General features: G+C 38.3%; 1 protein-coding gene across 4 annotated transcripts in view; it reads right to left on the bottom strand.

Annotated features, from left to right (window-relative positions):
• Positions 1 to 25,419, bottom strand: part of LOC122831189 (F-actin-uncapping protein LRRC16A-like) — a 51,966-nt gene that overhangs the window by 3,508 nt on the left and 23,039 nt on the right. The window contains exons 5-39 of one of the 4 annotated variants that reach the window (XM_044117195.1): positions 24,632 to 24,753; positions 23,840 to 23,934; positions 23,570 to 23,640; positions 23,341 to 23,414; positions 23,095 to 23,170; positions 19,726 to 19,814; positions 19,273 to 19,367; positions 17,919 to 18,005; positions 16,525 to 16,628; positions 15,631 to 15,708; positions 15,051 to 15,127; positions 13,712 to 13,816; positions 13,142 to 13,211; positions 12,231 to 12,242; positions 11,271 to 11,352; positions 11,074 to 11,173; positions 10,488 to 10,542; positions 8,899 to 9,071; positions 8,474 to 8,542; positions 6,925 to 7,018; positions 6,682 to 6,780; positions 6,341 to 6,469; positions 5,981 to 6,112; positions 5,701 to 5,876; positions 5,526 to 5,613; positions 5,205 to 5,345; positions 4,559 to 4,576; positions 3,659 to 3,725; positions 2,995 to 3,221; positions 2,721 to 2,833; positions 2,316 to 2,570; positions 2,030 to 2,240; positions 1,348 to 1,384; positions 744 to 998; positions 488 to 628 (exon numbers count right to left, since the gene is read on the bottom strand). In XM_044117195.1, coding sequence (XP_043973130.1) covers positions 488 to 628; positions 744 to 998; positions 1,348 to 1,384; positions 2,030 to 2,240; positions 2,316 to 2,570; positions 2,721 to 2,833; positions 2,995 to 3,221; positions 3,659 to 3,725; positions 4,559 to 4,576; positions 5,205 to 5,345; positions 5,526 to 5,613; positions 5,701 to 5,876; positions 5,981 to 6,112; positions 6,341 to 6,469; positions 6,682 to 6,780; positions 6,925 to 7,018; positions 8,474 to 8,542; positions 8,899 to 9,071; positions 10,488 to 10,542; positions 11,074 to 11,173; positions 11,271 to 11,352; positions 12,231 to 12,242; positions 13,142 to 13,211; positions 13,712 to 13,816; positions 15,051 to 15,127; positions 15,631 to 15,708; positions 16,525 to 16,628; positions 17,919 to 18,005; positions 19,273 to 19,367; positions 19,726 to 19,814; positions 23,095 to 23,170; positions 23,341 to 23,414; positions 23,570 to 23,640; positions 23,840 to 23,934; positions 24,632 to 24,753 — 3,817 coding nt within the window. The remainder of the gene's footprint in view (positions 1 to 487; positions 629 to 743; positions 999 to 1,347; positions 1,385 to 2,029; positions 2,241 to 2,315; positions 2,571 to 2,720; positions 2,834 to 2,994; positions 3,222 to 3,658; positions 3,726 to 4,558; positions 4,577 to 5,204; positions 5,346 to 5,525; positions 5,614 to 5,700; positions 5,877 to 5,980; positions 6,113 to 6,340; positions 6,470 to 6,681; positions 6,781 to 6,924; positions 7,019 to 8,473; positions 8,543 to 8,898; positions 9,072 to 10,487; positions 10,543 to 11,073; positions 11,174 to 11,270; positions 11,353 to 12,230; positions 12,243 to 13,141; positions 13,212 to 13,711; positions 13,817 to 15,050; positions 15,128 to 15,630; positions 15,709 to 16,524; positions 16,629 to 17,918; positions 18,006 to 19,272; positions 19,368 to 19,725; positions 19,815 to 23,094; positions 23,171 to 23,340; positions 23,415 to 23,569; positions 23,641 to 23,839; positions 23,935 to 24,631; positions 24,754 to 25,419) is intronic. The other 3 variants (XM_044117196.1, XM_044117197.1, XM_044117198.1) reach the window with 3 other exon arrangements.

The following is a 25,419-nucleotide window of genomic DNA, read 5'->3' as shown; positions in this document are numbered from 1 at the left end:
AAGAACTATCAATTTCTATGTGTACCTCAGTACATGATCTGTATTCTGATCATGTTTTACAGAACGAAAGCTTTTATTCACGAAAAACCCTTTTAGATTTTAGTTAACAAGTGTAACAACAAAGTGTCATAACTCTACATAATCAGGCTTCAAGGTTTAAAAATAGCTAATTATTTTTGCCAGGGTTCTTTTTTTTACTTTTGACTTAAATGCAAGGTTCAACAGTCTGTAAAAACTGATTTTAAGGATTGCTCGATACAAAAAGAGACAGTAAAAAAATACTTTGCATGTCTGACTTGTGGTGCGCAACAGATAAAATACAGTTTTAATCTGCAACGCTTTTGGCCTGAATCTGTCACATCTGTCACTTGCTAGACACAGAGCAGCAACATGAGGTCACAGGGGAACTAACTCTGTTAGATTGACACAGTTGCTAAGATCATTTCGTGTTTGAAACCGAAGGTTTTCAGCTGATTTTGCGACTCACCTTCCTGAGGGCTTTTGTTGGTGGAAACTCCGGTCTGCAGAATGGGCTCCTTGTCTTTTTCTGACATTGTCCTTTTTAGGGTGGAGGGCAGAATTTTGGGAGACACATGGCCGCTGCCGATGGGGGAAGCAGAACTCTCATCTATGTGAAAAAACAGGCATGAAACTTTGTAAACTTTGTAAAATTTAGCTGTTTTTAAAGTGACTCAAAAAGCCTGGCAAAGCTGCAGACAGCTTGTGCAGGCTGCGTATCTTACCTATGCTCCTGCTGGCCCTTGGCTTCTGGGGGATGGTGGGCCGTGCAGCCAGGGCTGGCTTTGCCCCTTGTGGCACTGGTGGTTTAGGGTTTACTGGTCCTCCAGGGGAAATTGAGGAAGTCGTAGCTCTGGGGCGAGCAGAAGGTTCAGACTTAGCTTCACTGCGGGGTGAGGACTTTTCTGCAGCAGGAGCATTGGCTTTGTTAGTGGGACAACTGGAAGTCTTGCTTTCAGTAGTTGAGGACTGGGACTTGGCTGTCAACAAATGCAAAAAAGGAAGGAAAAAAAAACAAGAAAAAGGATAAAATAGTAACTCTTTGAAATCACCACCAAAAACCATCTAAGTATATTGCCTTGCAAAAATATTTTTTATCCCAATAGTACAAAAACTATACTATGTGTGGTATTTGTATTCAGCATGCGTAAATCCTTACATTGTACGGTCATTAATGCTCTTTTCAGTCAGACTGTCTGCTGTAAGAACTGAAAACTTTTCAAGTCTTCCCACGGGGCCGACTGGGCCATTCTGACATGAGGATGCTTTGATCTACAGCAAATGTTTTCTTTGCTAATTTCTAATCATAAATTTCTCCTTATAACTTACCTGCTGCATTGCTGTCAGGCCTGTCAGGGCTGGAAGACTACAAGACACACAAAGACAAAATATGGAATCACTGCCTGTTACAAACAGATGTAGATATTTCTCTTTAATGCAGTTTTCTAAAAGAACAGAGGGTAAATGGCCGACATAGTGAAACACAGACGATGCAGCTCCTGCTCTCGATGACCTTCTTTCAGAAAACAGCGCTCCCCATTTCACCTGCAAACACACCTAGAAACCTGCTAGAACAAGCAGAGGGTTGGAGGAGCTCTTTGACTATTTATCTACAGCATAAAATAATAATGTTGCAAATATGAAGCACATGCATGGAATTGCATTGGGATGAATTGCTGAGAAAAAATAAATCGGGAGGAAAAAATGTCGTGCCCAGATATAGTCAAAGAAAAATATACAATTAGTGTAATTTTGCCAACAACAATTGGATTAGACATTCATTTTGTGCAACGGTTCTGGTTGAAGTCAAGAGTGTTGTGTGACATAAAGCAATACTGAGGTCATAGTTTTCCAGACTCAGATTTCTAATTACTTATATGTTCTCAAGGTGTTCAAACTAGTGTGCACAGAAAAAAATTAATAAAGGAAAAACTCCTTATAAAAAGTGGATAGATGGTTTTATTATTCTCTAAACTACCACATGATTTTTGCTTCACCTGACGTTACTCACCTTGTATGCTCTCCTCTCATGTTTGGCTTTCATCTCTGCCAAGAGGCCACTTCCCATCATCTGCACTCCAGTGTACCTCTTCCCGCCTTGAGGACTTCCCCTGCCGTCTGAACCCTCCCAGGGTTCATCGATGGAGTCCGGAGTCCTCAGTTCTTCGGACCGGTCTGAGCTGCTGCTGTAGTCTGTGGGCTGTGAGCGAGTGGAGGAGTCTCTGGATTAGAGACAGACAACGTTAGAGGAGTTGAAACTGAGGCGCACGTTAGGTGTGATCAGGTGTTAGCAGTACCTCGACTTTGGTTCAGGAGGTGGACTCCTGACTGCCACCTTTGGAGAGGAGGGCTCCTCCGGGATCGCAGAGGCTGCAGCAGAGGCTGCGGGCGCACCACAGGATGTTGGAGCTGCTTGACTTTTCTCTGACTTATCTGATTTGTCAGATTTATCAGACTTATCGGATTTGGAGGAGCGCTTGATGAGATTCAGAAATCCTCCTTTACTCTTCTTCTTTTCTCCATCTTGAGATTCTGAGCTCTTCGAAGACCGTCTTAAAGGAGGCAGTAGAGGAAGCACAGCATGTTAAAGTCAAAACTAAACAGATGATCGAATACAATATAAGAATATGTTTGTGTTTAACAAAATGGAAATGCGTTTATCTGAACTATTTTATCCGTCTTTTTTTTCAGTAGTTTCTCACTTTGAATTTATCTTGGTGACTTTCTTAGAAAAAAATTCATCCACTCCTTCATCCACTCTGCCCATCAGACCATTTTGTTCCCCGCCATCTTGAGATGGAGTGTTGTTAATTTGCTGAAAGACAAAAAGCAAAAAGAAGAAAAATCCAATATCGATGATCTACTCTTACCTGTTTATTTCACCACTTACAAGACCAACAACTTAAATTACTGACAATGACTTAATAACTTTTGACTAGTATTTAAGTCATAAAAGAGAAGCAATGTTTTACTTACAGCTACTTTACTCGAATGCATCTTTTTGTTCCTTCGCGGTCGTAATTTGGTGAAATGCTGCAGTTTCTTCTCTTCCTCGGACGGCAGCTCTGCGATCGCTCCGGTTGGACGCGGCTCCGCTTTGGGCCCACCTACAGATGGAGTGGAAGGAGTTTGGGAAGAAGTGGAGGCGTCTTCCATGTAGACGGGAACATCCTCCAGGGCCTTGTCGAGATCAAACTCCATCTCTGCAGGTTTGAATTTTGATAAGATTCTTAAACATGGACACATTCGTCATTCCATTAACTTTAATAAGCTCACACACCAAAAAATTGGATCTAATAAAACACTCAGGAGCAACTCAACTGCTCAGAAGTTAAAATAAGCTCATTAAAGATATTGATCTCATTAATTTTGTGCTTTTTTGATTTATCTGAACTTTGCTTCAGGCTGAAATTATCATACAAGGGAACAATGTGAATAAAATTTGAAAGCTATGACTGTATTGTGGATCAAATCTAAATGAAATGCTAAAATATAGCATTTAGTTGAAAGTCCCTTAGCAAACAACACGTTCCAAGCTATATGGGGTTTGTAGCTATTGACAGCACCAGCACTGTGACTAAGCTTATTTTTAAAAAATTCATTGATACATTAAAGTTAAATTGAGAACGAAACAGCTTACCAAAGGCACGAGACACAGGCCGCAGCATTCTGCTGTGAATGCTTTTCCTTTTCGTCTTAGGAGTCATCTGAAGAGAACAGCAGAAATTAGTCATACGTCTCAATAGCAGGAAAAATATTTGTGGTTTTTAACAAGCAAGCATTTCTAGTACAATGCATGTGGAAGTCCATTAAGCTCACCAAGTTTGTGCAAATTAAAAATAAATCAAAAACAACAAAAGTATTTGTTGTCATCCACCAAAACCCGGAGCTACAAACACATCATCATGAACTTTCATTTTCTTTGTAGACTGCATGGCAGTGTGATGTAACATTCCGTCTTTTATTTGTACAACTGATAGAGGTCAGAATATCATAATGTTTGCAAAACATTCCTCCCAAAATCCTGAGCAGTTTTGCAGGTCATTATTATAAAAAAAAACATAACTTCAGAAATACCAACAAGAGACTGTAATTTCACAGTGTGTAAATCTTAAAACAATAACAACTGGATAATACTGGAGTATTAAGTGACTGATCAGGGATATATTTCTGGATCATAACATGCCCTTTGTTCATAGTGACTTATTAATGCATCCCATTTTTATTCTGACCCACATTCACATAGTGACAATGACAAACGGTGCACTTCATGAAGAGGAACAGAGCAGTGTGGCAAAAAAATATATAAAAAATAGTGCAGAGGTTTATGAAATCAATTATTTAACAAGATGATAATAACAAATTACCGTTAGTAAAATAAAGTGCATTTTCTATACAGATTTTTAAGCAGATGAAACAGAGCAGCTTAGAAGCCACAGAGGACTGTCCAGCAAGCAAGCACATTGAAGAGAGGTGAAATATAAAGTAAGACAAAAACAGGAGAGAAAGGAGTGTAGAGGGGCAGTCCTGTGTTACTTACGCTGGTGCAGCACAGAGTCTCCAAGGAGCAAAGGTAGAAAGGGCAAGAAGGAATAGAAGAGAAGATTGAAGAGAAAATAATATACCATAAAGCTTAAGGAGGAAAATGAAAAACTCATGCAGCAAGAGAAGTGGAAGAAGAGGAAGAAACAGGATCAAGAGCAGTTGTGAATATACTTATGGGCACAAGTACTATAGAAAAACGACAGATGACAGGAGACTGTGCTGCACTAAGGCTTCCCTGTGAAGTCATTCAAATAGTTTCACAAATTAAAATGCCACCAAGGTAAATAAAAATAAAAACGATAAAAGCGACTCAAGCTAAAAGTCAGATCACTTCCTGAAAAATATTACAAAAAAAAAAAAAGAAAAAAAACTTACTTCAGAGGAAAAAACGATCAAGGTAGTAATAAAACCAAAATATAAAATAAAATGTGTTGAGAGGTACAGTGACATTTTAAAACTTTACACAATATAAAACAAATTATTTGCACAAATATGTGAGAGGAAACCTCAATTAATAAAAAAAAAAAAATAAAAAAATATAATAAAGAGTACAAAGAAAAGAAATGGATTTAATAGAATCCTTTGTTTCCAGTGCTGGCCAGTGGACTGGTTTACCCACAAAAAGCAAAGGGGTCGCCTACCATGCATGTTTCCAGATCCTCAAGTCTTTCTGCCTCTAGTATCTCAGCCGATGCTCGTTTAGGAATCTTCTCCTCAGGCACGTCCAGATCCACAGACTCCTGCTGCACCAGGCGGCGTCCTCGTTGCACAAGATGGTCTGCCTGATGAGACCAGTTGGGAGAAAAACCAGAGAGAGGCTGTAGACACTTTCATGAGCATGAGTAATAGTAGCAAAACATGTGGTGTTAACTTAAGAATCTCATCAACTCGACTCTGGATTTGTTTAATTTTGATATATTCCTCCGGCTGTGGCAAGATGAAGTAAACTGGTGTCTTCTTACCAGTGTGAGCTGTGATGTGGAGAGAGCCTCTAAGATCTCATCAACGATGCGATCCGACAGAAAGGAGGCCAGACTCAGTTTCACCTCACTGAGTAATTTCAGAAGATCAGAGAAGGTAATAAAGTCAATATAAAGATAAAAAAGCCTTCAAAGCCAGTGTAGTGGAGATACAGACCTGATCTTGTTGATAATATCCACCCCAGACTGCTCCAGGAGGGTTTGAGTGACGAAGCATTTAGGTACAACCATCTTGGTTGAGCTTGCCTTCATCAACTCTGGACGAAGATCTCCCCTCTTCATCACATGTGGACACAGAGACTCCGCAGTGTCCATCATGGACTCTAGCAGAGACTGAAAGCCCCAACCACATCACAAAATGATCATGCCAATTTTGGTTAGTTTCCAATGGTTATAAATATTTTTTTTCCCCCAGATGCTTAGCCCAAACATCGCACCTGGAGTTGCTGATCCATGACGGTGGTGACCTCTCCAGCCATGGACTCCAGTTTCTCCTGGATGGGACCTGCTGATGAACTGTTCAGCTCCTCTCTGGACGCTGACCCAAGGTGGTAAAGGTTACGGAGCAGCTAGGATCACGCAGAGAAGTCAGTATTCACAGCAGCGCCACAAACATCTTTATCTATTCTTAAGATAAGCTGCAGCGATCTAATGTGCTGAATCACATTAGAGTTACACTTTAAAATTAGAGTCATTTGAATAAACTATTTCTTATGTAAAATATTTTTATAGAAACTAAAAGACAAAACCCCTCATAACACTAAGTGTGCAGCTGAAATTATTGCATGATTCCTCACCGTTTTAGAGTTTCTTGCATCTTTGATGAGATTTTCCGCTGATCTGACGTCTTCCAAGATGGCGTCAGCCTCGGAGTTCTTCAGCGAGTTCAAATGATCTTGGACTTTGACACAAATTCGGTCTATCATCTGGAAAACAAGATCATGACGGTTAGTCGTTTACTGTATTTGCATTTAACAAACAGTCACATCCCCATTAAAGACAAATCGCTCAGAACAGAAACCAACGAAGGTTCAAAACGTTTTAAAATTCGATCTGTGGCATCATTGTGGAACTACAAAAAAAACATAGAACAGTGCACAGTGTAGTTCCTTGTCTTTGCCTATTTGTGCTCACTCACCTGCTGAGTGGTTGTGGTTACGATGCCCTGCTGAAGGCGATAGGCCTGCTCCTGGAGGTACTTTCTGGTTTCATGATTCCTGTATAGATACGTCTCAATCTGCGAAGAAAAAAACAAAAAGTAAATGTCTGATTAATAAACACTGGTCATGCAAATCTAAAATAGAGTTGGTGTTTTGTTGATTTTACAGATTTGTTTTAATGAGGTAGGAAAAAAGAAGAATTTAAGTTACCCATACAGTACCTTTAGCAACGCATCCTCTGTTTTCTCAGGGCTGGCCTTCAGGGCCTGCGAGGCATCGATGATTGGGATGGGCATGAAGCGAATGGTAAAGTTTCTGATGCAAATACACAGAGGATTTCATTCCAGTGTGAGTATATATTATGCAAGAAGAGAAAAATATGTAAAGACTTACAAGTAAAAAAAAAAAGTTTTCTGACACTGCAAAAAAAGATTAAATAAACTATATCTACTTGTGGTTAATTTAAGTAAAGTATGAGCATCGCTAAAATTCATAGGTTCAATTCATTCAGGGTTTACAGACATTTATCATAATTAAACTTTATACTTTAAGAGCTCCCAGTTCATTTGTTAATGAAAATAAATAAGAGAATATGAATGCCAGATATTTCTATAGAGGTGAGACTTTTAAAACTGATCCTATAAAAACATAAAGTGGATGGAGGAACATACTTATTGGATAAACAATCATCTGGATGTATAAAGAAATTAGGAATGGCTGAATGAAATGAATGAAAAAATTGATAAAAGGACAGACAGACAGGATGGACAAAATGGATAAACGGATGAATACATTTGGACAACAGCCCAGGGCAAAAAGTCATTAAACACATAACTTCTCATACTCTTATATATTTTTTCATACTTGTGAAGATATTTAACTCAAATTCCAGTCTGACTCGGATCTCAATAAAATACAAAGCTTCTTCTAAAACAAACATACATTTGAGATTCTTTGCAGAACTTCTGAAATAAATCTGGAATGAATGAATGTCGCAGAGCTGCAGAGACAGCAGAACATTAAATGAATGAATAAAATCTATTCACACGACTGCTGCACAGAATCATGATTAGGGACAAGGAAAAAGGAAAAAAAAAAAAAAAAGACATCATCCTTTGAATAATGCAACCCAGCAACTCAAAGGGGAAATGGGGCGACACACTGCTGGGAGAATCAGAGCTGCAAAGAGAGGACATGTTTGCATCTGAACAACCACCAAGCGCTCAGATGCTTGTCCCAGAAATAAATGCAACCACTTCGGAAGATTCAACATTTAAACAGAAGCATCAAAAAGCCGACATCTGATCTGTTTAGTCCTGATATTCTTCTTACTCTGATGCGTTTCCCTTTTCCCTCATAGGTTGTATTTTGTCATCTGACAGTTTGTCACTTTGCCTTTTTCTCCCCTCCCTTCCTTTATTTTTCCACCTTCCTGTCTATAAGTTCCTCTATTTTTCTTTCTGCTCAGCATGAATGTAGAAGAAATTACTGCTGTAACAGCTAACACAGATATTTTAACTTAGATAAGAGATAGAAAAGCCGGGTGATGTTCATCTTTTCACTTGCTGTGCATTTTCAAAATCCACGTTTTTACTCATAACATGTAGGCACAGGCTCATTGTAAACATGTCAAATGTTAATTCATAAATATATAGATCTGGAATAGCTTTATGTCAAGATGCACATTGCTAATTGTAGTCATGAGTAAATCTGTCAGTGAAAACGTTAAGCTGTCATGATTGGTGCATAAAAAGATTTTACAGTACTTACTTCTCCAGAGCGGTCGCTACATCCTGAAGGCCCTGAGGGCTGGTGTTGTTTTTATCCCAGATTACAGTCCTGTGCAAAAACAAAACAAAAACAAAAACAGACAACTCTATTATCACAAAAAATAATGGACATATGGATTTTGAAGCATGGAAGTTATCTAAAGCGCAGGCTACATAAGCATAAATCAACTAAAACTTGAGTTGTGATTCACTTGTTTCTTTTAGTCACTGTAATATTCCGAGGTTTTTACCAATATATTTAAGTCTGTCATACAGTTTTGTTGTGCTCATCAATAACCCCTTTAACAATAAAATTTTATGGGAAGCCAGCTGACTGGTCACTGCATGTAGAAGGACTAGTTTGGTGAGTCCAAAGCTCACAGACATGTGGGACGGTATTTTGTTCCTGGAGACCCTGGGAGTCACCTGAGTTTCGAGTTGATTTGCAATGCCTTCGCCAGCATCTTGGCTCCCATGTCCCCCATGGCGTTGCCGCTGATGTCCAGCCTGGTGAGCGTGGAGTTGCTGCCGAGGGCATTGAGGACGATGGTCAGGTCACTTTTGAGTCTGGAGTCTGCTAAAGACAGAGAGGTGAGGGGCTGGGGAAGAGGGGAAGGAACAATAGGAGGAGGGGAGGACAGAGCACAATGAATCAAATCACAATATCTCTGTCTGAAAAAGCTGTTTGGGAAAGAATATTTAGTAAGCTAAAATATCACAGGTGCCATATAATAAAATCTGTTTTGGCCCTTTAGATAGACTTTCACTGTGCTTCTATATGTAGGAATTTTCACCTGTAATATCTCAAGGTTTCCTAATATTTTGCAGCACTAAGTCATAGTAAGAGAATGAGAACTGCACTCACATGACAAACTGGCAGTACCTATAAAGACAGCATGGCAATACAGATTAATACTCTCACTGAGGTGTTGGCTCTACAATAATTCCCTTTTAAAAAACATTGCAACAATGGAAAAATTTTATATTTTAAAGTTGATGGTACAAATTGGAGTTTTCTCAAAAGTAAAAAAAAAAAAAGGAAATACAAAAGTGAGCAACACAACAACAAAAATACTGTTATGGGCTAAAATGTAATGCCCAAAATAAAGCAATTGTTCCTCAAGTGCTTTTGCACACTGTAATCTGACTTTTTATGTTAGTTTTAGAGTAATGGCTTCTTCCTCTCCACGTGGCAATTCAGTTCATGTTGGTGCAGGACTTTGTGTTACTGACAATAATGTGCATCAGCTTCAGGCAGCATCTGCACATGCAAAAACATACCACTGAAATAAAACAATAAATATGTCTGCAACAATGTATTTACAGTATAGTTTTCCAAAAGCCACACAAACATTTTACCTCAACAAGCAATCACTTTAATGTCAGATCTGGTTGTTGACTGCTTGTACAATGCAGTAACAAAAAAGTGCAACTTGCACATACAAATAAAGAAATAAGTGCTCTCTTATTTGGTCATTGCTATAATTATTCTTTATTTTTTTTTTAAATCCACATTTCCTTGCTGTTCACACACTGAACATCTTTCCATTATCCATCTTAATTCACCTTCCTTCCATTTTAGTTTCTGTGTAGTTTTGTCAGCTAAAATACCAGTGAAATACTCCCCACCCCCTCTCATCACGAATGATTATGCACCTGCACTCTCGCTGCATAAGCACTGAGAAAGAAATTGAACTCATTGCACAGAAGGACCATCAATCCATCACGGGGGTGGAGAAAGAAGGGCAGACATCAGAGTAAAACCTGTTACAGCTCTCATTACAGGGTGAGATAAGACAAAGCAGATGGATAGAGGGACTGAGAAAGGTTAGACTAATTCTTTAAGTCTCCATGGGGAGAAGGGCCCATCACGCGTAACAGTTCCTTGACATGGCAGGTTACACACTCGCAACACAAACCCTGTGCTTTGATGGCTTCGCTTTAGCATTATTGATCGTTGCACAACGCTCCACTCATGACTCACAGAGAAGATGGTGGAGAAATTAAATACTTACCGACTCCTCTTCTTGAATCATGTGAACCAGGCCATCCAGTACTGGAGCAAGATTTCTAATACAAACAAGACAAGGCGGAGGGAAAAAATTGTTTTTTTCTTTTACAGGCAGTGCAATGCAGCAGTTTTAACAAGAGTCGTAATTTTTTTCTACATTTTGTCATGTTACAACACAAAATATTGTGTATTTTATGTGAAAACCCCCAAATAATTTGGCACATAATTGTAAATGCACTCATAGTTATTTTTAAAAACAAAAATCTGAAATGTAGCCTCCTTAGCAGAACCACGCTTCATTTCAAGCAGAGCAGCAAGTCTTGTTGGGTTATGGTAGGTGACAAGAAAAATGAACTTGCAATAATTAATAATTCACGTTGTAGTAAACAGGCCTCAGCAGCTTTAGCAACAAATAAATCTCGCTGTCACTGTGCTTAGTATGTTTTTAAAGACCAGTTGTCCCTTCACTGTCGAACGCCAGAGAGAAAAAAAATCTGATAAAATTTTTATGTCAAGTTCATTTTAATCCTAACCAGTCATACCTCCACCATCCAAATCCATATTCCCCGCCCCTCCTCCTGCATGCTTACTTGGACTTGATGTTGTTGAAGTTCTTTCCCAAAGACAGGTGTTTGATGGAGCGGTTCTTGGCTAACCAAACAAGAAGAGTGGACAGCTCCGAGTCCAAGCCTAAACAGAGAGATTATTACATTTTTATTGATGTTTTTCAAACATCTTTGGTCATTTTGGATTCAGAAGTACACAAGCATAGGCGATGCCATCGCACCATTATCTGAAAGATCCAGGCTGGAGATGTTTGGGATCTCTGCAATACAACCTTCGAGGATCTGAGAACCACCCGAACGGAGCTGAACAGAAAAACAAAAAAGGCAGGGAGAGTTAATGTGTTGTTATTAGGGGACTTATAACATATATTGCAATGTTTTAGTTCACTAAAGAGGAAATGTTTGTACACATTTCAATAACAACACATAAAACATTAAAATATGCAAAAAAATTAAATGGTGAGATTGGAGATAGTCGACTTTAAGCCTGACTGTCCCCAACTTGTGACGTGTGTCAGGAACTAAAACATCTGACAGTTTTATGATCAGTGCACACATCATACTTAACCAGTACGATGTAGGACTAACAGCAAAACTGCTCAGTTCCAGTGAGGCATTAAAGCATAAGGTCAGAGGAAGCACAGATGGGAAACAGTGCATGTAAAAGTGAACAGTTTTTTATGATATTAAGACATGTCTGTGGGCCAGTCAACATGCAACAAGGGGAAAGACAGCATGACTTTGGCAGATATTCAAAGAATATGCACAGATATTTTAGCTGTGTGTATCAGATCCTACACACATTTATTCTAAAATAAAACACCTTTATGGCAATTTTTTATTAACTACCTCTCTCACTCACTGTTTTGCAATGATTGTTAAACATATAAAAACTAGGAAAAACCTTTTGAATGTTGTTTTTTTTTCTTTTTTCTAAATTACAGTTACTAGAGAAATCAGAATAAAACTGATGGGGGCAAGTCCTAGTTTTACAAAATCCAGATATGGGAAATTTGCTACAAAGTTGTGATTTCCCTGATTTATTCATATAAATGCTTTTGCCTAAGATGTAAGAAAATAAATTATGATCAGCAGGAGAAGAAAGTGCTGAAGCAGACGTGCAAAAAAAAAGAGGGAAGAATGAGACATTCACAAATAAGATTGAGCGCATAGATACTTACACAATGCCCAAGCTTACAGAAGCATTAGGAGGAGAAAACAGCATGTCAAAGCCAAGCCAGCAATTACCAAGAACGAAACCCACAGATGCTTAATAATCATTCTTCTGTTGAAATACAAAATTCATCAAAGACAAACACACTGGCATGCAAAACATGCTCAGCAGGGAGTAGCAGAAAGGCTGCATTTTTCACACCGTTTTGCTCAACTCAGAGCAGCTCAGAGCCGCCTCTGTCGAACGGTTCATTACAGGCTTTGAAAAGGCATCATTTCACCCCAAAGAGTCAGTTGGAGGAGATTTTTAGAAGAAGACATCCTGTATAATTTGTATTCATGAGCTATCTTAAGTCATTATGTTCTGCGGCAATCTGTCTCTGTTCAAACAAGGGAGAGAGGAGATGGCAGCAAGCCTTAGTGCATCCTGTGATGAAACAGAGGGAAACTGGACGCCCCCTCCTCTGTTTCCCACCTCCACCATCGCCCACTACCTGCTGTTTGCCAACGAGTCCATTATGCTGCCTCTTGGCACTGCCACTGGCCTGTCAAGTGGTTTTCAAGTGCAGCCTAAAAGCTCCATCGCATTTGATGAGAAATACTTTCAAATTGATGAAAACTGGAGTCACAAAACTTAAGCTAACAGAAGCAATCAAAAAGAGAAGAGCGCAATAAAAAATACAAACCTTGGTTCCAATGGTTAAGCATTCTGATTTAGTTTACATCAACTAGTCAGGTTTAATTATGTGATTGAGCACCAATATTCTCAAATGGATCTGAAAAGCTCTCATCATATGGACGTGTTAGTGCACCCATCATTTAGACTGGTTTTTATTGACACAAACTGAGCAAATAAACAGGTAATTAATTCATGTAGAACATGAGCGTGATTGTGTGCTGGGTCTTAAAACGGTCTTACCTCACAGCAGCTGAGATCCAGTGAGACATCCTTCAAACTGGGATTACTGGCCAGGCCAAGCAGAAGTGCTCTGTTCAAAGTTTACATGGTGAATACAAAATGCAATAACTTTAATATACAGAACAAGGGAACTGAAATATTTACAGCGTCAACTTAATATTAGTGTTTATGGATCAGGATTTTTGTTTAGAAAAGTAGTTGTGTAATGACAAAAAACCACCCATTGATTAAAAATCTGTTCATTACGGAGTTTCTGATCCAATCTTTTATCATGTTAACACACAAGAAGTGCTTAATTACAAAAGAGAATTGCAAAAAGTTTCACGGTAGAGGTACCAATTAATGTGATACACCTGAAAACTAAATAAAGGTTTAGTTACCCATGTGTTTATTTTAGAGTGAAAATGCCACTTTAATACAAGATGAATAAAAAGGTGTAGATCATTACCAGGGATGCTGATAAAAGTAGAAGTTACTTGTTTGAAACACATTTTTTGAGAATCATCTTAAAGAATTTCAGCTGAGATGAAAGGGAATGAATATGAACTCGTGAATTAATTTCTGTCTCACTTGAGAGCCTCTGGCGGCAGCTTGGTTCCTGACACATTGATGGAGCTGAGAGACGTGGCGCTGCTGAAGAAATGCTTAAATGATGGAGGCACCTCTTTGCCTTTCCTGTGCAACCCAAAAGAAAACAAACAAAATAAAATCAGTATCACCTACAGTTTAAACCAGCATCAGTATTTCGATGTTCTTTTCATGTAGGAGACACCCGTGAACCAGTGCGTATTTCATTTGTCCTTTAAGAAAAACATCTATCTGAGCTCCACAAACAGTTAAACCATGAGAATTTTAATAAACGAAAGCTGCAAAATAACGAGGACACAGAGAGAAAAACATGGAGAAACATTCCAGGTTGGCAAAAGCACAAACCCCAAACAACATGGGTACTTTCCCTTGCATGTATGATGTAATTTCCCTTGGTAGCCAGCAGGTGTCATACACTAACATGCTCACTGTGATATGGACAGTGGACGTATAAAAAGCAGCAAAAACAGCAGAAAATTATTACAGAAAAAAAACATTTTTTTAATCACAAAATTTCAAAATTTACTGAAGTTTAAAAACGTTGCAATCTAATCTGAATGACCTCTTTACTACGATCTACAACTCTTGGCTTTTCAGATTCTATTCACATTCTATGAGCCACAGTTTGTACCTTTGCTTTGTAAAAGAAGCTGCAAAATTAATGAGATTCATGGCATTTGTGACATTTTAGACCAACAACCTCAAGTCTAGCTCAACATGGATTTGAAGTTTGACGACCAAAATCTGTTTGGTCTGGTTAGATATTTAATCAGTGTACAAAGTAAAAAAAACAAAAAAACATCACTGATTAAAAGTAAATGTGAAAACCACTGTGATACTAAAGCGATATTAGAAATGTATGTTTTTGAAAAAGGAAGAAAGGAATAAGATTTCTATTTTCAAACTTATTCAGAACTTTAAAATAATAATGGAAAACCTTTCCATACATTTCAAGACTGTCTAGGAACCCTGGACATCTCTACCAGCTCAAAGACACCACAACAGCCAGAACAACAAAGAATGATAAAATACAGATTATTCCAGACTGAGATCACATTAAAACATATTCCAGATACTCTATCTAGGACCTTCAACTGTCTAGTTGTTACCAACTCACATTGAGACATTTTAGCATTTAAATCCTTATCAAAAAGGCCCAAATATTTCTATCAAAGTAGGAAATAACAGACTGTTGTTCCTCTAGTATTGATCTGGTCAGCTTTTATTTTAACTCGCTTGTTTCCCAAGTACTTACAAAACATTTGGAAGATACAAATTTCCTCATTCCATTTAAGCTATTAAAATGTTGATATTTATTTACCTGTGAGGGAAGATGCTTTTGGACACATTGAGGACAGAGAGGTGTTGAGCTGAGCCTCGCAGCAGAGCTGAGCAAACCTGAAACACAACAAAACCCTCACAATTGTCTCTGCAACGTGGCGTTCAAATGACGGTGAGTTTGAACATGTGGGCAGTTTTCATGGTAAAACATTTTTATTTGTCCACATTTCCATCTGACTGTGGAACGACAACATTTGATTTTCAGGCTTAATCGATAAGTTCAGTGAATGTCTGACAGCTGGCTACATCTCAAGCCAATCAATAAGCCGTGGCTGGCTCTCAGACCCACATCAATATATCACCAACACTATTCAGACCACTTCATCGTGCAGTGACTTGCAACAGCAAATTGAATGGCTGTGCAAAATTAGATTACACCTCCCACAACAAAGTTATTCACTGGCCAGCAGGTCATTTTCCACGTAGCTACAGCCCTAACAACAGTGACTGAAAGTTTTAGGGGTATGTTATGTTGTGCCATTCTGTTATGATGGGTGGAAATATTTGCTCAATACAAATGCATTTAATTTAGCTACTTTCTGTTAGTCATAAAGCCTCACCTGATCCAGTGCGCAGTCTGTGTTGGAGAGGTCTAGTGTTGCCAGGCTGTTGGGTTGACTGAGGAAGTTGTAGAAATGCTAGAAAAAAGAATAAAAAGACCAAACATTTAAATGTTATATCTGGTGGAAAACAGACACTGTACATTACACCAAAAAAATAAAAAAATAAATTAAAGATTAAAAAAAACAAGACAATAAAAACACCTCCCCATCTGTGGGATATTTTTTCACTATTGTTTAGAGTTGATAGAAAGATGGATGGAGCTGAATATATAAAGTGGAATGAGACGGTTTACAGGCTGCAAAAGACTTTGTTCTGGTGTGAAAATTCACCATCCAGTTGAAGAAAGACTCTAAACATACAATCAGATCAAAGCACATTCATGAGTTGGGATTGTCTAATTGAAGTCTAAATTTAAATCTACTTAACAATATGTGGCAAACAATTGTGCAATTCCAATTGTACTGGTAAAGACTTGTAAAAGCATGCATCATGTCTGTCACATACACACAAGCAAGAACAGTTCAATGTACTATGCTCAGTTTCAGTTTCTCAAAATTAAATCACAGTGAATACTAGTGAATTTGCTTTGTGTTCTTTTATAACACTGAAGCAAAATGTTGTATTTTTTGATTTTAGAGAAAATAGTTAACTATATTTTATCCATTCTTTTTTTTTTTTTTTCCAAATATGCACCTAACTTCTTTCCAAAACATTGTTCTTGTGTCTAGTGTTACTAGATTGTCCAGAGAAAGAACAGATGCACTTCTTACATACAGGTCATACAAGTCACTGAGCGTTTTCCGACATGCTAGGTGTTACTAATATATTAATATTAGTTTTTTTTGTGACACTTATATTTAGTGATCCAACTTGAGTGGCAGGGTATTCACCTGCATGTCGTCTCCTCTGAGCATGTTTCCTGAGAGGTCCAGATGGACTAGGCTGCTGGCGATGGATGGGTTGGCACTCAGTGACTGGCAAAGGCTGTTCACCCCTAAAGCCCAAACAGACACACAAACAAACACGCAGATAAGCCGCCCTGTAGTGCTGGCTTTATCACTATGCTCAAATCTTCACTTGACATTTCTGAAAGCATTTTGAAGGAAATGACAGAGGAAATGAGAAGCAGGTGAAGGCTGGAGACAGACGGATCTAGTTGTTAACACAAAAGATTCTGAATTTTTATGGTTTTCAAAAGGCAAGTCAATGAATGTCCTGCTACACAAAATCACTTTCTAACATTATATACTTTTCAAAACTCCAAAAACAGAAAGGTGTCTCTGCAGATAATGCATAATTGGATCACTTTGAAAGTGCCCAGTGGTTTGTATATTTGAAAAATAAAAGCTGTTTCTATGGCAGCCTGATGCAGCTACATGTTCAGCCTCTGATTTATGCCACGTCCATCACATGACTGACAAGCTGATTTGGCATATTTTAGAAGTGATGTCCTGACAGACTGTCGGGTCATAAATCCCGAGACACTACTGATCAAGTTAGACAGATGGAAAAGAAGATAGCTCATGTTGAAAAATAAATAGTTAAAATTATATTAAAAAGTGCTATTAATTCTCTGGGGCTACAGAATATGGACTGAGCCTTTGGCAAGAGAATCAGGCTACACTTTAGGCAGCACAGGACCTTTCAAACATTCAGAGTGGAAAGATGATAGCTCTATCGACTTCCTGAGAGCAGAACATGTTGGCAGTGAATCCCGACAGGCTGCCTGGTACCGAGATCAGCAGCAATGAAATCTGCATGTAATGTTTGATGACAGACACATTTATTCTTTCTAAACTCTCTGTTGTATGTTCATCCCCATTTTGATGAGTGAAAGGACTTCCCATCATGTAAAACGGTGTTTAGTTTAATTGACTAAAATTAAAAGCACCGGAGAACACTCATTATGCAGATAGAAATACACAATACGCTACTAAACAGCCTGTGAACGCAAATCTTTTTTTATCTTGACTTTATTAGTGCTGTAATAAGTCTCAGCAGCAAGTCAGCTGGAGATGCAATCAGACTAATGAAAGATATGAATTGTATCTGGTATTAAGGGAAATCAAAACAGCAACAATTCAAAATAAAATAATCACAAAACACTACAGTTCGTTCCTTCGTTCCATCCATCCATCCATCCACCCACCCACCCACCCACCCACACACACACACACACACACACACAAACACACACATACATACATACATACATACATAGCTTCACTACAAACAACACATTGTCTCTGTTTCCACAGCTGTGTAACTGGAAAATTGCACATACCTTTGGGTGAGAGTGAGGTTTTGGAGAAGTTTAAATGCTTGAGCCCCAAACAAAGTTTGGCAAACTGCACACCAAGAGCAGAAACACCTGCAGCAAGCAAAAAAACCAAAACAAAACACAAAAACATGTTTATTTTACATCTGTAACAGGATGCGTCAATTACTTTTTAACTTTTAAATGCAGGGTGCTTTACAGGCTAACTTAACATGAGTTACATTAATTTTGATGCATTTAAATTGCTGAATGGCTGTAATTTTGACAATTGCACGGTTCCAACAATAACTGCGATTCCAAACACAAATTAAAACATTGAGCTTCTTTCGCCCCAACCTCAGGCCCATTGAAAATAATGGAAATAATGGAAATAATGGACTGCTCGAACCTCAAATTACCTGCAAATTCCGCTGCTATTAAATCCAGGACATTCGTGTTCTTGAGATTTTTAATCTCAATGAATTATTATACTGTTTAAATTAATGTAGAAAAAAAAATTAGAAAAAAGTGGTTACATTTCCAGCTAATATTACCCTGGATGTCTTAAAATGGCTAGAAGACGTGTGTGGTTAGTCTGCCAGTTGCTGAGGAAAACAGAGTGAAGATAAATCCTTAAGAAAAAAATAAATGAAACTATTGTCAGAGAGTTTTCATTTTAAGAGGCAAACTAAAGAGCGATGGCCAATAGAAACCGAAATGTCCAAATTAAGTTAAATATTATTTAATTAAATAAATAATTAATTATTGTTCCATTGAATACTCATTAATTTAGCTTTATTTAATTAAGTTAAATAAAGCAGTGCATATTACAAATACTGCGACAGACTGGCGACCTGTCCAGGGTGTACCCCGCCTCTCGCCCGGGAAGGTAACCACTTTTTTCTGGAGATAGGCACCAGCAACCCTCCCGACCCCACTAAGGGAAGAAGGGTGTAAGAAAATGGATGGATGGATATTACAAATAATGGTGGAAAGATTTTATGAAACTAAATAATAAGGTTTTAGGTTTTACTTCTGTTTTGCTGTTTGGAGATTTGTTCAAATGTAGCCTTTATGCAACACTGTGCTTTGTATTAGATTTTACTTCATATTTTGTCAACTCGGAATGCTTTCTCATCACCAACCACAGTGTTACAATTAGTCATAGGTAAATAACCCCAGCATAGAATATATAAAAAGCAGAATATACAGGCTGCTTGCATATTAGTCGCTACCTTAAATATGAAGACAGCTAAAGCAGTATAAAGCATGCAACATAAGAGCAGTGCACTGAATGATGGTAGAGGCTATGAAAGGCATTAAAGGGATCTTTAAAGCAGCAATGAATCAATCAGCGAGTGGATCAGGACTTTGACTGTACCTCTGTCTTCCAGTGGGTTGTTAGCAAGATTAATGGAAGAAAGTCCTGAGCTGGTGTTGTGGGCCAGGGCAGCAGCGAGCTTCTGGGCAAACTCTCTGGAAGTTGTGAAAGGACATATTGATAACATACTCTTGGGAAATGCAAAACATTCATTCATCCATGGAAAGACTCAAATATAAAATGATTAAATATTGACATGAAGTAGATATGCACAAAAATCACAAAAAATTAAAAATGAAAATGATCTATTTGTTAATTTGTCTGATAGAAAAACATTTCTTCAAAAACGTACTGTTGCATCAAAGCCAAAAACTAAGCTCTAATTTACTTCAAACTTTTTAAACTTCAGATTATTCCCTGAATCAAATACTCACACTTCAACAAACTTGGGCAGAGGATTCTTCCACAATTAAAACAAAGCAGAAACAAAATTAAATTAAACGTATTGCTTACGTTTTGAGTCCTGCGTTGTCCAATACCAACTCCTCTAGTCGACTGGATCGAGACACCACTCGAAGAATCTGCTCACATACGTCTGCAGACTAAGGGCACATGAGGAAAAAAAAAATATTCAGAACTAGATTATCTGTGTTATTTTTAGAAAACGTGTCATGTGTGTAATAGCGTCTACAGAGTGAGTGCAGTTCCCCCTGTAGCCAATTCCACCATTTAGTACCAATCAATGCCATTTTCTATATTCTGGTTTGTTTTGTAATCTTAAAAAAGATGTGCATGAATTTATTTTCAAGCATCACTGAGATAGGTCATCAAACATCGCCAAATCTCACTTGTAATTTAAATAATGTTATGTCCCATTCTGAATTATACTCTATTTCTATTCCTGTTTATTCTGATGCCCATTTGAGCCAACATACACGTCAGGGAAATATGGCAGATTTTGATCCCTGATTAAACTAGAATGACTAAACATCGATCAGGGATTACTTTAAAATAATTTTGCAATGTGTAAACTATTTGTAGTTCAGACCTTCCTTTCATTGCTTAACTGCATTACCAAGTGACATTATTTCAATATTCATTGCTTTTTGAGTTATTTTGGAACATTCAACAAAATAAAAAAAAGATAACTCCATCAACACTCATGTTAAAATTTTTAGTTTTTTACACCAGTAAATTCTATAAAATATAAATAAAATGATTACTTATTGATCCCATAAGATGTAAAACATCAAAACTTGAGACTGACGTAATCAAGGTCACAAGAAAAACTGTGCTGAATCTCTTAGGTTTACAAAAACCCACAGGCCGATTAAAACTGTGCAGCAGAATGTGAAAAAGAAAACAAGATCTCAATCCTCCACCTGAAGCTGTTCATGTGTGAGAAAGACACATCAGGGAGAGCAGACTCAGAGGAACAAGTTGCCTCTCTTCTGTGGTCTCAGCACAACAGGAGAAAGCACTCATATTTAAGCAAAATTAAAAATTCAACAGCTGAAAGTCTGAAAACCACCTCGTTGTTCACTGACCCACTTCACTGAGCGCTGCGTCATAGCCAGACATGAACTGTATGATGCATTGATACGCATTCAGAATGACTTCTTTTTTTTTTTTTTTTATAAAAGTTTTTAAGAGTCTAGCAAACAGTTTTCATTATAATGACAGAACATTACTGGAATGTTGTGCTATTATTCCTGATTAACAACATCAGCCCTACAAGAACTGCTTCTGTTCGCCTGCTGTCTCAGTGTGGCGGGGACAGGGGACGCATTGTCCAACGCGAGTCAGCAGCGAAGAGGAGAGAAAGACGGGCGCAATAATGGAAAAGAGAGAATAACTGGACAGCACAGAAGAAAGGGACTGTTGTTCACACAGCTATCCTGGAGAACCATGAGCATTAAAGAAGCAGAAGGAGGGATGGCAGCAAACTGAGGAGAAATAAAATATGAGTATTGAGGGGGTGAAATGGGGTGAAACGTGAGAAAATAGTTAAATGGAAACACAGTGAGGTCCATTCTGCACAGTCGTTACAGCAGCACAGTGACACTGTCAGCATGTGTATTGTACCATTTTCTCCTTATTAAATACCAGCGTGGTCATGAATTAATGTCCTGACCCGACATCTGGTCAAATTGAACATGCCTCCACAGTTTCTGTCCCATCCTGAGGTTGCCAGAAGGCTAGTCCTCTTATCGCTGCAGTCCTCTCATCCTCCCTTCTTATCTCAATTTGGCTCAACATCTTGATCAGCCCCCAAGACTAATAGCCTGATTGAACTGGGGATGAGCAGCATAATCCTTCGCTGGGAAAGCCTGTCGTGTGTGTGTGTTTGTGTGGGCGTGTGTGTATCTAATGAACAGCACAGAGTTTCCTTATCTGTTTGACTGAGGTGGTCAGAATGTGAGTTGGACTTGCAGCTTTAGGATTTGGTTTTACTCATCTTCTCAGCAACATTTTCTTCTCTCTTCACGTTCGACACATATCTGTTCAGTTTTAGTTATTCCAGATGTAAAATATGTGATTATCAACAGGACTGATATAACACTCATAGTGCTGAACTTCTGTAAGTCTGTAGGATAAATTTGTTCTTGTTTTGGAGACTTAAAATCTGAAATTTGTCTTTTCCGTCTCCTTTTGAGGCTTCCTTTTCAAACTCTGACTTGTTTTCTTATTCATCTGTCATTTTCTCCCAAGCCTCGCCATTTCTCTGTCTGCTGTGTCACCACTTTTTCTCCCTGCCTTCACTCATCTCCTTGTGATACCCTTACATACATGAAACACCGCAGGAAAGGACACAATGACAATTTGGAATTTTACAATTAGCTGCTCAATCCAATATCTTTCAATATCACAAGTCAGGCCTTTAAACCTTGCAGAGGCTGGGCAACCACATAAATGGTTTCTAATACTCACAACACAAAACCAATACTTTATTCTTTAGGACGATCATGGTCATCCACAGTATTAACTCATTAAAAATTAAAGCATGTCTACTAAGGAAGGACAGTTACAACGAGTAAATCCTGGCTGGATTTTTGATAAGAGTGATCTTCTGTTCCAGTGAACCAAAATTATGACATGGAGTTTCTCTGAATTTTGCATCATCGAAAACTGTCTGCACCACATATGAATGAGGCACCAAGGCTCATGCTAAATTTGTGCTACCACAAAAGGACTAGTCAAACAAATGCCTGCAGGAACCACTGCTCCGTCAGTCTCCACATAGCATGGAGAGGGACGGCTTTTTAAGTTTCAATAAAAGGGAGGGAATGTCTGTGACGGAGGTGTGAGGTAATTGTTTGGACAGAAGAAGCTGCGTGTGGTAATTTGTGAGACTGAGAGAAGCGTGGAGATGCTGAGGTAGTAATGGAGTGATGAACCAGGAGTGGGGGTGGGAGGGAAACAGCCTCAGACATTGAACCCCTTTGTCTCATTTGGATTAGGAGTCTTATCACACAAGAACATTTGGACTGATCCTCAGTCAAAACACTGCAGGGGAAGACAGGAAAAAAAAGCTAATATTTTCTACAGACAGACAGGTTCAGCTGTACACAGTCCAACACAGAAGAAAGAGATGGATATAAAAAAAAATCACACATAGAGGAAAACACAGAAAGTAAACTAGACTAGAAAATTATAGAAAAACACAGAAATGAATTAAGGCATTGAAATGGTAGTATTGGTCTACACTTTCCTTATTAAAAACTGTATTTTTTTATATAAAAAAAGTACACACTGCCAGCAGCCTTGACTCTGTGTAGTACACTACCTCCACACATTATAATAAAACTGTGAAGCTCTTAATACATAAAAACATAAACAAGAACAGTACAAGAATGATTTCTGATGTTAGCAGGTACTGACCAGTTTGTAATCCTTGGTAGACAGCTTGGTGAACCACTGGTTGAACTCCAGGACTGCTATTATAGCTACCAGATCCCTGATGATGCACAGAGGAGCCAGCAGTGAATTTTTCTTAGAAAAACCATTCAGTATTGACATACTTGCTTTTGCTTATTAGTGGTGCAAACTATTAATCTTATCCCTCCAAAGAATATCAGTTTTATTTTGTGCAAAATGTTTTGTTTTCAACAGAAAGACAAGAATGACCTGTTCTCTAGATGGCTGAAGTCCTGCAGGTTGAGTTCTCTGCTGTCTTGTGTCAAGTAGATGGTGTCAACATCCTGCAGAGGAAACATTCAATAATACATTCAACCTTAGTGTTGCACTCATATTCATCAAAAGACGCCATGCAGTTTTATGTAGCCAGTGGCAAACCAGACAGGTGGACAGCTGTAATGTGAAACTATACCAAAAAAAGACAGTAAGCCACACTTACCCACTGCACTTCTTCTCTGTAAGGTAGTCCTAACCAGTCACACACACATCTGTACATCTGGGAAAACCCACCTACAGGCAGAGAAAAAGACACGGAGACCCATAGTTATATAAGGTGGAGTGACTGATATAATCAGAGTTCATCTGGCCGTGTGCAGGGAAAGATAAACACCAGCAGCAACTAGTAGGGGTGTTATATTAGCACACACTCACTTCTAAATATTATGTTTTAAAGCCTGACAGCAATTAAGGTAAAGTGTCAGGAGCCTACCACAAGGTCCAGGTTCAGCAGGTTTGTTTTCCCACAGAGTCTGCAGGTAGCTCAGTCGGTCTGGAGGCTCCATGCAAAGCTTCTTCATCACTTTACTGGTGAGAGAAGTGAAAATGTTTAGCTCATTCATTTCCGTGTTGCAGCAGATGAAAGCCTCAGAAATTATCCATTGCTGTAGATAAAAGAAGTATTGCTGAACTACTTTTGCAATGCTGCAAAAAAAGACAAGGCTGCTCATGGTTTAATTGAATACTTATCAACTAAAGTTCCCATATTTATTAAAAAAATTTTAAGATCAACGCCAAGGCATATTGCATAAGGCTCATTAGATTAGAACGTCATTACTCAGCATTTTGAAAGACACTTGACCTGTTTAAACATCAGATTTAGTTTGAGTTTAGCTTAGTTAAATATTTCTGTGAGAATAAATCCAATGTTAAGATTGGATTTTGAAATGATGAGACTTTAATGACACCTTCAACACCTTCAAAAAGGAGACTTCAGCTTCCTTTGAGTCTGTCAGAGGTTTAAATGGGTCATTAAAGTAACTACAGAAGCATTTTACTACTGTAAATATAAAACATCCTACATGGACAATCAGAAAAATGATATATGCATGCAGAAGTTTAACCTTCTTGGGTTTTGTGCTAGGAGAAAACTCAAGCGCTGAAATGACCCAGCGAGAACGCAAAAGAAGGACTTTTGTTGAAACATTATTTTTGAGCTAATGAGTCTAAACATGTATCATCTGAAATAAAGAGAAACACAGAAATCCGTATCGACTACACTTACCTGGGTGGTAGACCAGGACATATCCTGAGCAGACAGTTTCCTACATGAGCGACCACATCATTCACCTCCTCTGTGGACAGCAGCTTCACTGAGAACGAGCCTCGCTCATACTCCACCAGTAGCTAAAAGCATAAATTGATAATGAATGATCAAAAACAAAAAAACAACAAAAAAAAAACCTGCTCATAAAGCTGACCCCAAAGACTGTCTTTGCCCTTTATGCTTGTCTTTTTATTGTTGATCTAAACAATTAGTTTTGGAAACATGAGCAAGAACATGTTCTTGTTTTATTGAATTCTCCCTCTTTTCTTAGCCCAAATGTCAGATATTGTTTTTGATGAGACTTTAATGATTTCTCTATTTTGTTGTTGTTTTTTTAAGTATTTTACTGCAAATTAGCTCAGTCATGTTTTTTTTCATTCACACAATTAAGGATTTATTAGATATAGGTAGGGGCTTAATAACATAAAGTCTGTTAACCATTTCAGTCTTCACTGCAATTATGCAAATGCTGATATACTGACACACATAATTCCTCTGTGGGCCAGAATTAGCATATTTCTTCCTGGCTGGGACACAGGAGACCCTCTGTCAAATTATGCAGAGAACTGACCGTCAAAATGAGCAGGACAGGGGTACAGCTGCAGAAACAGGATGGTCTGTGACAAATTATACTCTGAATGTTGCTTCTGCTGACTGGCAGCTTACTCTCGCTCCAGTCAAAAAGCCTTTGGGGGCTCAGCCTAGACATGCCTGCTATTAATGAGTTTTTAAGGATTATAGAAGGA

Source organism: Gambusia affinis, linkage group LG05 (genome assembly GCF_019740435.1).
Source record: "Gambusia affinis linkage group LG05, SWU_Gaff_1.0, whole genome shotgun sequence".
NCBI lineage: Eukaryota > Metazoa > Chordata > Actinopteri > Cyprinodontiformes > Poeciliidae > Gambusia > Gambusia affinis.
Note: the sequence above shows the minus strand (reverse complement) of the source record. Positions and strands in the feature narration are given on the sequence as shown.